General features: G+C 42.6%; 1 protein-coding gene across 2 annotated transcripts in view; it reads right to left on the bottom strand.

Moving 5' to 3' along the window:
- Nucleotides 1-301: 301 nt before the first annotated feature.
- The window catches only part of TBC1D14 (TBC1 domain family member 14), a 110,433-nt gene continuing 96,528 nt past the window's right edge, over nt 302-14,206 (bottom strand). For both annotated transcript variants that reach the window (XM_077815879.1, XM_077815880.1), the window contains 2 exons: nt 5,759-6,017; nt 302-3,510 (listed from right to left, as the gene is read on the bottom strand). In XM_077815879.1, coding sequence (XP_077672005.1) covers nt 3,445-3,510; nt 5,759-6,017 — 325 coding nt within the window. In that variant the 3' untranslated portion in view covers nt 302-3,444. The remainder of the gene's footprint in view (nt 3,511-5,758; nt 6,018-14,206) is intronic.

Below are 14,206 nucleotides of genomic sequence, written 5' to 3'. Positions count from 1 at the left end.
CTATGGGAGAGTACAATATGGCACCATACAGGAACGGTTAAACCTGAAAATCCCTTTCTTTATAAACCTTATTGCCAGTATGTGCTAGCTGGAAAAAAGGAAGCAATTCGAAGTATTTTCAAGCAGACTGGGATTATAGCTGTCAGAACAGGGAAGGGAAAATAAAGTTTAAAAAAAAACAAACACTATGAAACTGGAGCATATGCAAAGTTGGAGTTTCTGTTTCATTCAGTGAATGGAGTCAGGAAGAGGAGTTGATTCCTTATCAAAAGGTTGGGTATTAGTATATAAACTCAGGAACTTCAGCGTGGATTACACTGTAATTGACACCATGTGATCTAGATAAATTTACATGACTTTAGTTAATAAAACCATATTTACAGTTCAAAAAAGTTCCAGTTTGATACATGTACTTCAACAAAAATTGATAATTGTACATAAAAACAAACATGATATACAGAGTGTCAATAGTTCTTTACATATCATTCTAGTATTTAAAACATTCAAAAATAGAAGCCATTATAAAGTACCTTTCAAAATGAAATTCTTTACTAAATGATACATTTTGACTATTACTGATTGAAGATGTAAAATATTTTGTTTTACTGTAAAGTGCAGGTTGCACAAAATCCCAAACCAGGTTGCAGTCTTCCTAGTTTCTCGTTTGCTGCATGTAAAGTGAAAGTTGCATACTTCTAAATTATTGCAGCATTTTCATTTTTTTAAACCTCTGGGGGGAAAAAGATCAACTCTCTGCTTTGATGGAGAATAGGGGAATCTCAATGCATCATGTTACACATACCCTTGAACACCTGAACAATAAAATCAAGTTGTCAAAAATCTGGTATGCAATCCCTGAATTTAATTATGAAAACCTTTCTTAATAGCTAATTATGATATTTGGTATGCTGTCAGAAAATTAAAAAGCTACAGTGGCAAATAATCCTATTCCATTATTACACATCTCAACAGCATTATCAAAATTCAAGCATATTTTCAAATCAAGTATACTGAAAAGTTTAAACAACTATCTTTAAGCAGGTGAAAATTTTTCCCAAATACAAGGTTTTTGGGGGGAAAAGGGGGTTTAAACAAACTGTGCAAAGCTCCTTATTGCATTGCTTTTTTCATTACTTAAAGAACATACCTTTATGTACACAAATAAATCAATTAGAAAATATATACATCTTCTAAGAAAAAAATCAACCACAGAACAAAATAATTACATCTGCAAGTAACAAACAGTGTACAAGTGCTGCAGCAGGCCTTTTTCCACAACCAAGTCCATTTTCAGTATTAACATTAAACATCCGATTAGATGGGGAGCAAAATGAGACCAGATTGGGGATGGCTGCTAAATATCCAGTGGCTAAACATTGCATTCCAATAAGGTAGGTGAACCATGTTCTGACTCACTTGGTTTAAAAGGACCTAAAAATTAAGTTGCAATGAAGACTAAGTTACAGTTTCGAAGCCAGCTACAGTACCATCTAACTGGATGTATACTGAGGATAAAGTTGGTCTGCATAAATACGTAATGTATAGTACGTAAATGTATAGTGCAAATGTTCTTGATGTTAGGCCTCTATACACCTTCACAAAAAAGGCATATCTGTGATATTAAAAAGGTAACGTAGATCAAAAGGTACTGACTTTCCAATTTTCTATTGCACTTCATTGCATCTACAATGCCAATATCAGTCACGAAAGGACCAAAGCTAAGCAATTTCTGAGGAGAGAATGGAAATGCCATTCTGATGCCTGGACATTTACCTTCACAAGAATTTTTACTATGTTGCCAGTTACTGAAGAAATTAATGGCCAGCACCAGAAATAAACTAAGTAGCTAATTATGGTAGGTATACAAAGTGCGGAAGGGGAAGAGGGGCCAAAGAGGTAACAGACTTGCGAGCTGCATTTGCATTACATACTCTTTGAAGTGACAGAATCCTGAAGCACTTTTATTTGGAAAAATCATTGTTGCATTTGAGTCTAAGATTACAGTCAAAATACCACTTATTGAAAATATACTACTTCACTAATGGACAGTATTTTGCAAGTATCCTATAGACATTTTACATTATACGCTGTATGTACTTGGAATTTAATAGTGTGTGCAAGTATACTTCCACTTTTAATCCAGTTCTCTCTCATCTATACTTGTGTTTCAGACATCATCAGAGCAGCCAGCATAAAGACAGACTGAAGGGTGATGGTGAACATAAGATCCAAAGCTAGAGAGAGGATTCAGAAATTCCCATTTACAGCTATCAAATACATATTGTTTCAGTTATTTTCCCTTTTCAGTGTTGAAATTCATATTTATAAAGCAATTTATCCCATGAAGTTTTTTGTATAGTGTACAATGTAAATCATGGACACGTATGATTTACAATCAAACAGCTGATGAAGGCAGAGAAAATTTTAGCTGTATAATGGAAATATGCAACTGCAGTTTGCCATCTGCGTAACTTGCTCAAGCATAGTACCGTGTGGTACAGGCTGGTCTTAAAGAACACCGTTATCCTCAAAAAGAACTAGATCAATGGATGAATTTTACTCATCCCATTAGCGAATTACCAGTTCTTGACACTTTCCCCAGCAAACCTCACTTGCTAATTACCATTTACTAGCATCTTACTTCTGTTCAATAGGTGCATGGGAGTGAGTCAATGGGAAATAATGCTATAATACTACAGATCAGCCCTTGGAGAGCTTAGTACCCAGTGGGATTAATGTGGCACTTTCCCAATGCATCCATATGGGTGGGAAACACTGTTGCAAGGCAGGCTGAAAATGGACTCTGCTGCTGTACTGCTAGTCTGACTCCTCCCTCCCTATTTTTAAGTGTATTTTCTACTTACCATGGTGTTTGTGTTTGGTCTTGGTTTTCAGTTAATGGGATGGAATGTAGTTCTATTTTAACAGTTTCTTTGGTAAATGAGGCCTATAGATTTTTAAAAAAGGGGACATTTCTAAGAAAGTGGTCCTTACCTCACTTAACTATGAACTCCAGTACCAGTTATGGAACAGGTTCTCCAAATCCACCTATACTTATGCATGTATATTCTGGTTAAGAATCAAACTGGGGAGTAACTTTCAAAGCAACTCACGTTGTTACCAATTACCAGTATTTAAAAATATTTATACTGAAATAAAAAAGGCAAGCTTAAAATTGCCTGGTTTCATTGCCTTTGTTAAAAGTGCAGAATGTATAAAGCTGTCCACAGCAAACACACATTATATTAAGCTTCTTAAGGCTAAGCCTTGGTTTTGTTACTTAAAAAGTTTTTCTTTTCCATTTTTTTCTTTAAGGCCAATTCCAGTGCTAAACAAAAAACTCAAAACAACACACTTGTAGCTCTACATATTGAGTTCATCTTGACATACAATTGCCACTTCATATTCTTTTCCCTTGGATCTCAATTTGAGGCAACCATAGTTTCAGTGTTTGAGTAAAGGGCTTCCTCTTTCCACTTCCCGGTTGTCTTTCTGCAGGGCAGCCAGTACCTAGACATTTCAAAAAGGGAGTTGAGAGAAAGAAAAAACACACAATGAAGTTAAAAACAGACTTTAACGTATTTGGTTACAGTGTACCAACAAGCTATTGCATGATTTTCCCATTCCGTTACCTCAGAGCATGAATATTTAAAGAAATTATTTTCAAAAAAATTTCAAACTTTGAAAGATCCTCTGCAGTAAACGGGAGGTCTGAGAAACAGCTAACATCATAAGACTTTGGGGCACTTTGCCACGTGGGCACTGTGTCACTTCTCCATCCCATTTGACCAGGTACAAAATCTAAGGTGAAGAGAAAAAAACCAAAACCATGCACCACGAAGCCTAGGGGTTGGTTCACGACTCTTTGACATGCTTATAGTAGAACATCTCTTTCTGCCACCAGAAATTGCCTGAGAAAAAACGTATTACCAAATGAATCTTAACTGCCTGAAACTGTAGTGAACAAATGTTATGTTAGATGATGACAGTGGTAGCAATAACAATTAGAGAAGAGGACTGAGTGACTGGATTTCAAACGAAGATCTCAAATGGCACTGCACTGATTTGCTTGTCTAGGTCAAGGCACTGAAGTAAACACATTTATACGTTGTACCCCGGACACTCGAAACAAACATTTGTTGCAGGACACAACTATTTGTGGTCTACCCTAGGGCTCAGCCAAGGTGGTCTCGACAGTTTCTCATTTCAGCACAAAGAAATGCAGCTATCGACAAGTAGCTTCTTTCTCTGCAGAGGTATGAGCAGAAAGCCAAATTTGCGTTGCCATATTTGACCACTATTTGCTGAGGTTATGACCGGGGATCCTAGTTTTCAATGATAAAACAAAATTCTCTGATAAAAACCAAACATACATACAAATATGTGTTTTTCCGCGATTAAAATGAAATGCTGAACTTTATTTTCCCTACACACCATATATATATATATATATATATATATATAGAGAGAGAGAGAGAGCTATCAGTTGAACATGTTTTATTGATACATTTACAATTTTAAGCAAGTTGGAAGCCTATCAGTGCCCATCACTATGGTAAAATAGAATAGTCCAGTCACAGTGCCTTGTTTCTTTACTGTTGTCGATGGCCCTGCTGTTTTAGCCTAGTTCTAGTTTCTTTTCATTCAGTTTATGTTTAGCACTTTCCATATGTTTTACAATTGTCTGCCTTTGAATGTAAACAGCCCTGCTGCATACACAGTATAGAACAGCATATTACCAGCAGCATGAAATTTGTCCTTGCCAAACTCAATGGGGGGAGGGATAGCTCAGTGGTTTGAGCATTGGCCTGCTAAACCCAGGGTTGTGAGTTCATTCCTTGAGGGGGCCATTTAGGGATCTGGGACAAAATTTGGGATTGGTCCTGCTTTGAACAGGGGGTGGACTAGATGACCTCCTGAGGGCCCTTCCAACCCTGATATTCTATGATTCAATGACATGGTCTTTACGGGTGACAAAAGTTTTCAGCATCTTTTCATAATTTAATTACTCACATCTAGAGGCTGAAGTGGAATTTGAGATGTGTTAAAACACAACCCCCATATGCTGTTGAATAATTTCTATATGCCGAAGCAGTTTATTGAAGTATGTATAGTTATGTAAATTTAAAGCGCATTCAAAAATCAACCACAAGAGGGGGAGGAGGTTGCATGTATTGAATAAGTGACATTGGTACTTTCAGTAAAATTTAGTTAATAGTAAATGTTATTTTTTCACAAAATGTAAAAACTAAAGATTCTCTGTAAAAAAATGCAAACTCTAGGTTTTCTGGGGCAATTGGATTTCTAGGATCCCTGTTAAGGACAGTTTGGCAACAGAGTGCTGATGGAGAGGAGAAAATTCATAGAGGATTCAGTTGTCTCATCTTTTCCCACAAACCAAACCAATTTTTGTTTTTGTTTAAATATGAAGTTGTAATAGTGAACATCTACGTCTCAGTTTTCTTTAACCTCTTTTCCCATTAATAGGAGAAAAAGGAGAAAAACGCTCCACACTGCCACTATTCAAGCTTGGATCCACCACAATTTTATTGCAACGAGTACTGATCCAGCTCCTGATTTCCAGAGGGGAGACGTTCAGGACAACCAGCCTTTTCACTAAATGTTCACCTACCAACAGTATAAAGTGATCTACACGCCTACCAAACCGTAAAATATACTCTGTTCTGCATTGTCCCAGGCACTGCCAAATACACCTTCATTTGTTATTAAAAAAATGAGACTAATACGTTCTCTTTACCTGAGCCCACTTTTTGTTTCTACTTTGCATCTGAATTGCAGCAATAGATGTGAAGAATTCTTCTGAAGGCAAGTCCTCTGGTAACTTTGTTAGGAACTGGGCTATGTGAATAAAGTCCATTTTGGTCAAAATATCTTCAAAAAGTCTTAATATTCCCAAGGCTGTACGGAATAGGAACTCCTCTCCATCCCGGCAGAACACATCCCAGACACGACATGCAAGGTCGAGTGGCAAAGACTTGCTGTACAATGTGAATATCCTGAAAACAGAGGAAAATCTTCAGGGTTAGGGTATAAAAAAAATTTAAGCGGCAGAACAGAAGCACACAAGTCTTTAATAACAGCTGAACAACAGTTTGTTTGTGATCAGGTACTGGAAAGTTCTTTTATATTTGGTATTTTACACTGTTTCACAGAAAGTATAATTTAGATTTCAAAGCTATTCAAAATGTGCTAGGTGACGTACATACTTATAGGAAGACCCAGTTCCTTTTGCTAATGGACATAAAATCCATAAAGAGAAAGAATGGGGGTGGGAAAGGGATGTAATATACAGTGTAGGCTGAGTGACATTAGGCATGTCTTATAAATTAAGTTTCCTCACCGCACTCCCCCGCCCCAACTCCTTTTGTCTTCTCACATGCTAATTTCCAGCTTAAAATTCCAGGGATCTTATGCCATGCCTCTTCCAGCGTTTGACCCTGCTCCCCTACCTATAGATGAGTAGTTCTCTCAGGATATATAAGTGAAATAGGTGGCTTATTCGGTTTGTTCCAACTGCCATGGAAGAAGTAGGTCTTCAGGTAGGATTTGTGTAAGGAGAGGGTAGTAAGGCTTTGATATCCAGCTCAGAGGAAGATGATGAAGGTGTGGCAATGGTTGCAGGAGAAACAGACAAATTGAGCAAGATGACTGACATAGTTGGTGGAACACAAGAGTGGAAAAGTTCTGGTGATGAGATAAGAAGGTAGGGGAACAGTGGTTAATCTTGAGGGTGGTCACAGGAAACTTGAACTTAATGCAACAGAGAAGGGGAAGCAGCTGGTAGGATTTAAAAAAAAGAGAGAGAGACAGACATATGGGCCAGGAAGATTACTTTAGAGACTGTATTTTGAAGAGGGCCTGGAGGGGGCAACATGGATATTGAGGTGGCCAGAGAGGAAGCAGTTCTAATAATCATGATGGGAGATGAGGGTTTCAACAACAGCTTTAGCAGTGTGGCCACAGCGAAGAATGAATCTTACTAACATTGCATAGGAAGAATCCGCAAGATGTGGACACAGCCAGGGTGCATGCCAAAGGGAGAAAGAGGAATTGAAGATTACCCCCAGAGTCCAGGCCTGACTGACCAGGAGAATAGTTGTATTCAACAGTGACAGAGAAAACGGGAGTGGGGAGAATTTTGGTGGAAAGGTCAGTTCAGGCAACCCTGAATTTAAAGGGATGGCAAGATACCCAATGGGGAATTGATGAAGGGAGAGACAAATGTGTCAGTCACAGGCAAAAGATGGCATAGTTCAAACTGCATGAGTAGCTGAATGTGCCAGAGAAAGGCTACAGAACCAATAGCCTAAGAGAGAACCTTCTCTTGGTACTGAAACCACATCCTCACTAGCCTCCAAGGGCCCACAGGTCCTCCGAATTGCCCAAAATATTGACTGTATTGCAGTATGAAATGGAGTGATACTCCAACTCCTTCGTTCACTCATCTTTGTTCTGGAAGACAAATCTGTTTTCATTCACACTAGTAGCATCATAGTAGTGACCAAATGTCAGTATAGAGTCACTGGCATCCCACTCTACCCTATTAGACTATAGATAACTAAACAAGTAATTCATATTGTATCATTACTAATTCCAGCTTCTAACTATACCTCTGCATTGAGAGCGTGGCTACGGCCATACTGCAAGTATATTTTCTAACATTCTGAATGATCACAGTTAGTGTTCCTATGAACAAACTGTTGCACAGAATTTTTCTCCAGCAGAGGTCAGCAAATCACCTAAATCAAACTTTAAACCCTCTTCCATCAATTCCCTTAAGTTTTATAAAAGAAGCTGAACTTCTATGTATAGTAAATAAATAGTAGTTACTGCTTGAATACTAACTGATGTAGTATTTACCATAGGAGGCCTATCCTTTACTTAAAATGGAGTTGTTATAACAGCAAGAATTAGCACAATAGAATAAATCAGAAGACAAAATGCAATTCTTTGCATATAGTTTTGATGCCATTTGCTTTAAATGAAAAAGGAGTAACTTTGCAGGCCTTCACGGACTTCTTCTGCTTGCTTTATCAGATTATTTGAATAATAATACCTAAACAACACATATCATGCTCTTCCCTCTGGAAGAAAGTAGTTTACAAAAATGGGCAAACATTTTCCCCATTTTACAGATAGGCAGATGTGATTAAGTAATTTTCCCAAATTCATACAGCAAATAAATAAATTTGGAAACAGAACCAAAAGACATGAAAATTCAATACTAAAATTTGCCTGTTTTATTTATATATATGATCATGGTGGTTTGTAAAAAAGAAAAGTAGAAAACATAAAATAAGAGAACAATGCATTCCACACAGACCTTAATTTCTAAATATAAAAATAGACAAGCCAGAGAAGGGGCAAATAATGGAGAATACCACACTCTTCCAGAGGCATAAAGTTTTGTTTTTGTTTAAATCCTCTCTGACTGGTGACTGGCTTTGTTGCTGTGTAGTCTACATGCACTTCTAAGAGATTTATGGAAATCATGCCCCATGTAAAAAGCCCTTTCATTTGAATCAATATAACATAATTGTTAAGCCCTGTAGTCAAATGTATGTAAAAGGATACCCAAGTTTCCTAAGCAACAAGCTGTATAGTGAACAGTGCAGCGTGAGTGTGGAGTGATTAAAATGGCCCTGAAACACTATGTCAGGCAACCTATGGCATGCATATCAAAGACGGCATGCGAGCAGATTTTTAATGGCATGGTGCTGCCTGCCGGGTTCTAGCTGCCGGCCCCGCTCAGCCCGCTGCCGAACCCAGGCCGGCAGCGAGCTGAGCAGGGACGGCGGCCGGGACCCTGGCAGGCAACAGCGTGTCATTAAAAATCCTGCCCGCCCCAGCTCACTCTTCTTCGCCCCCCAGCTGGGCCAGAGTGAAGAAATTTGGTCCTGCTGGCTGCTGCTGCAGAGCAGGCAAGCTCCCCCTCCCCCACCTCTTCCCCCAGCATGCTGGGTTCCTGCCCCTCCTACTTTCCCTCCCTGGCGCTGATCAGCTGATGGCCCTTGCAAGGGAGGGGGAGAAGCGGAGCCGCAGTGCGCTTGCTGCTCCTGGGAGGAGGCGGAGATGAGGTGGGGATGGGGCAGTGAAATCAGGGCATATCCCCTCCAGCCCCCTGCTGTGAGCCGCTCTGGGAGCACCCCATGACCCGTGCACCCCCCTCCCAAACCCCCAGCCCTCTGCCCTGACCCCTGCACCCCCCGCACATACCCAGCCCCCCCACACCCCCTGCCCTGACTCCTTCACCCTCCTCACATGCCCCCAGCCCCCCCCACCCCATGCCCTGACTCTTGCACCCCCCACATTCCCATCCCCACCCCTCACACCGAACAGGAGCTCCTGCACCCCCCCCATTCCCACCTGCACCCTTCGCATCAAATGAGAGCTGCTCAGGTAAGCACCCCACACCCAAATTTCCTGCCCCAACCCTGAGCCCCCTCCCCTCATTCTAGCTCCTGGCCAGACCCTGCACCCCAACCTGCTCCTTCATCCCCAGCCCTGTGCTCAGTGCACTCCCACCCTCAGCTCAGTGCGGGGGGGGGGGGGGGGAAGAGAATGGGCTAGAACCAGGGAGAAGGTAGGTACCCACTCTATGTGGGCAGGGCCAGGATCCCAGACTAGCAGCGGGCTAAGGAGGGCAGGAGCCAGCGGATGGAACCCCAGACTGGCAGCAGGCTGAGTGGCAGTGGGCTGAGCCGTGCAGCTCACTGCCAGTCTGGGGTCCAGGCCGCTGGCCCCGATAAGCCCACTGCCAGTCTGGGGTTCCGGCTGCCGGCCCCTTGCTAGCCAGGGTCCTGGCCACAGGACCTGTGCAGCCTGCTGCCGGGCCCCTTGCTAGCCAGGGTCCCGGCCACAGGACCTGTGCAGCCTGCTGCCGGCCTAGGTGAACGGAACCGCAGGCTGGCGGCGTAAGATCAGCATTTTAATTTAATTTTAAATGAAGCTTCTTAAACTTTTGAAAACCTTGTTTACTTCATATACGACAATAGTTTAGTTATATAATATATAGATTTATAGAGAGAGACCTTCTAAAAAACGTTAAAATGTATTACTGGCAGGCAAAACCTTAAATTAAAGTGAATAAATGAAGAGTCAGCACACCACTTCTGAAAGGTTGCCGACCCCTGCACTACGTGGTCATCAGGGCACATGGCAAATAGATAGTCTCTAGAGCTGACTGTGTATCATTAAAATTGGATGATAATGTGTTCATTTGCTCTGTCTTTATCCATAAAAGCTGTTCTGTTGTCATGACTTCAGTCCTGACCTAAATTACCCATGTGCATAAAAATGACAGCTATGCAGAAAGTTACAGAAATTTTCAGCTCCATGCACTAGAATAACCTCTCCTTTACTGAAAAAATTTACTTGTAGGATAAAAAGAATCACTCTGAAAGCACTAATCATACTCTATTCTATTCTATTCTCTTCAGAAATTGAAAGGAATTGGGATAATTAACTCATTAATGCTAGTAAGGAGTTTATGTATAAATCCCTGGGGTTTGTCATCAGACTCTGTGGATTAGTGAACAAAACAGTGCACTGTAAAACAGTGCTTAAAACAATGATTAAAAATTGATATTGCACATACTCTAACAGAAGTTCAAACTGAAATATTTGTAACTATCAGAAATCTCAGCTACTGCTCTGAAGCTGAATTTATTACAAGTTAAAGTAATAGAGCAGTACTGATAGGGAGGCAACTATGCCACTAGCTCTTAGAACATTTCTGTCCTTATCATGCATGTGCTTCCTCTTAGTGGGAAAATCTGTACTATGGATAGGAGGGGTTTAACAACAAATAAAGGGATGTCAGATATTAGAGTAATTTAAACACAGCCATGGATGCTGTTAGGTGGAATCGGGGGAGGAGAAAGTACTACAGGTCCCTGCTCCTTTCAGCTCCGTTATGATGAAAATGTGCATATACAAGTATTTTAGGAAAGTGCTAGCTGGCCTCTGGGATGCCACACAACGAGAGCACAATCACTGATAACTTGCAAAAAAAGCAGAAGTGACACTGAAAATGACAGCAGAAGTCAGCCCTGATGCCATGGTATGACCATGATGAGCAACAGCCTATGAGTTTTTATTTAATCAAAATAACTTTATACAGAATTTTGTATCAGGGTATGTCACATTTTGGCCTGACATAATTGAAGCACATCAGTTAAACCCAAGTCATACTTTATAATAGAAATGCCATCTACTTTATCCTTTTAACACATCTGTTTAGTTGCACAAAATCTTTTCTAAAAACTAATTTCTTAGAATCCAGTTATACGCACTGTTGAACCATTCAGCTGCATACCCTGGTCCTCCCTCTCTTTCCTTGTACTGTTACCTATCCTCACTTGCTGAATCTTTATTAACGTACACTGCAATCTTCAGGGCAGGGCCTGTGTCTTTAACATTCATACAATACCTACTACAATAGTGATCCCATTCTGATTAGGTCCGTTAGTGATTACAAATACAAATAAATTTGTTGGATGGCAGAGATTTTTCTACTTCAGCATTAACCACATTGTTACAGTTGAAAACAATGCTATCTTCTTTCATCTACTCCTGGGAAGGAAAAGACCTGTCCAAAAGGTACTCTGTACACAGGCTCTGCACAAACGTACTATGCTACACATATCGATTGCTCGATAGCAAGCCTTGAGTCTCTAAAATCCACCAGTGGAACTCTTGTTATTAGAATAGTTATGACTTAAATACACTGGCTCTTTGAGTAGATGCAGCCATGTATTCCACTTAGGAATGGACCAGTGCATCAGAGCCAGAGAGTTTTGCTTAGCAGCTCCTGTAGAGGGGCGGCACTTGCACCTCATGGCCATAGCCTCTCCCTTGGCTATATGAGGCAGTGCTGTCCTGACCCCCTTCAGTTCCTTCTTACTGCCCATGGCTGAAGTCAGAGCTCTGTGTGGTCTTAACCTCACAACCTCTGATTTTAGTGGTATAGAGTTAGTAGTACCCTTAGTGTTAGTTATATTTAGTTAAGTATTCCCCTGTGATGCCCTCACTAGAGTTTAAACATTGTTCACGATGGAACAATGTTTAAACAATGACCCCAAACAATGATCCCCACATGCAGTGCTTGCTGTACTTGGGAGAGGCCCATGTCAAGGAGTCGTGATCCATCTTTAGATCATTCATGAAATAGACTCAAACAGCACCGGGCTGAACAGGCCATGTGGCCTGCTTTGACCCTTAGGCCCTCCTTGGATTGAAGGTCGCCCTCAGGTTCAGAGAGTCCTGCTGCTTCGCAGTCTGGAGCAGGAGCCATTCCCCATAGAGTGCACAGGGGAAAAGGTTGCATAAGACTGATCGACTCTTCCGCCTCCCCCAGGAAGAGTGTGGATCTGCACATGGCTCCTGCTGGCATGGGGGATGGTGCCTATAACTGCTCACTGTTACAGACACTGTACTATCAACTTCGGTTCTGGCCCCAGGGCGTCCGTTGAATCCTGTACCAATGGGGCCGATGCTGGCACAGTTTTCATGTCAGTGGCGTACCAGGTGGCTACCGACCTCCTCTACCTTTCCATCCTGACCTTCTTTGGCCCAGCACTTTGCCACGTCAGCATCGTTTATAGCTCTGTTGGCTGGATGGGCCACTGAATCCCTTGGGTCCCTCAGCACCGCACCCCAATGTTCCCCTTCCACAGTCTGTGGAACAAGGGCAGGTACCAGACTTGATGCAAAGGACCTCAGTGCCAGGAAACTCCTCAGGACCGCTGCAGTGAGCCCTGCAGATGTTACCTTGGCAGCTTTCACCGCCCTCCACTGCTGCTGGTGACTTGGGGGTTGATGCGGCCTCAGTCACTGGTATACTTGGCACCAGGTCCGGCCTCGTTCCGGTCTGACAGATGAGTCAAACTGATTACTCACTCCCTCAAGACTGGGCCCACCTTTATCCCAGAAACCCGAGGCTCCTCAACATCAAGGTCGGGGTCTTCCTCCTCCTGCTCGCCATCATCAGCTCCACATCAGGGACCATTTACGGAGCACTATGGGCACCAGCACTCATCTCGCAGTCGGGCTGGGGCCCCCTTTGGCCACTCATGCCCTATCCTTGCCAGTGACCTCAGGGAACCCATGGGATGCTGCTGAGTCACAGAGATTGCACTCCTCAGCTTGCTCTAAGGCGAGGTTGCTGGGCAGATCGGTGATGGGAACTGTGGACCCACTGCATGTTCCGGCACCAGTGAGCCTTTCCTGTGTGGAGCCCATGGAGCTGCCTCTTCCAGCTCCGCTGGTCCAGGAATGGGAGCCAGCCTTGGCACAGTTAACCACCCCTTCTTCATACCACACAATAAAGCAGTGCCTAGTTCTTCCTCTTCTCCAATGATGAAGGATTTCAAGGCCCATAAGGACATTTTGCAGCACATGGCTGTTTCACTGGGCATTCAAGCAGAGATCTTGCAGGAGAATACCCATAAGTTAGTGGATATCCTGCAGCTGTCTGCTCCTGGGACAGCAGTCATGCACTTCTAGAGCCTGAAAAAGGTCCTCTGGAGCATGTTGTGTTTGGTATCACATACTGTGTGAAACGTTATTTCATCCTGGTGCAAGATCTTTTACTTCCATCTGGTCCCAAACTCCCTACCTATAACCACAGTGAATGACAGGGCATGGCAGGGCAGGTTTAAATCCATTCCTAAGAAGAAGGTGTGACACTACACCCCATATTCATCATGGGGGTATGATGATGACATAATTAAATAATCTGGCCCCATGCCAAAGGGCCCCCCCACAAAGCTACATTGCTCAGGTGTAAGCTTCAGCCCTGGGTAGCGGGACTCAGGGCCTTGGGCTTCAGCCCCATGCAGTGGGGCTTCAACGTTTTACTCTGGGCCCCAGTGAGTCGAATGCTGGCTGTACTTGGCAGCCCCGCTAAAACTTGCTTGCGGCCCACCAGGGGACCCTGGACCCCTGGCTGAGAATCGCTGCTGTATCTGACATCTTTGACTCCTCTCCACTGGCTTCCCCGCTTGCCCCTTGCCAAAGCTTTTCAAGGTTGCTTCCAAGGCTTTGTGCACCTCCTACTCCCACTCTCATGCCTTCTTTCATGCTATCCCTGTGCATGAAATAGCATCCCAGCCACAACTCAACATGTCCTCATCCTTCCATTACTGCAATCCCTCGCAAAGGTTCATCTCTCCCTGCTCCCCCA

The sequence above is a fragment of the Eretmochelys imbricata genome, chromosome 4, assembly GCF_965152235.1.
Source record: "Eretmochelys imbricata isolate rEreImb1 chromosome 4, rEreImb1.hap1, whole genome shotgun sequence".
Lineage (NCBI taxonomy): Eukaryota > Metazoa > Chordata > Testudines > Cheloniidae > Eretmochelys > Eretmochelys imbricata.
The sequence above is the reverse complement of the archived record's forward strand: the minus strand, read 5'-3'. Positions and strand labels throughout refer to the sequence as shown.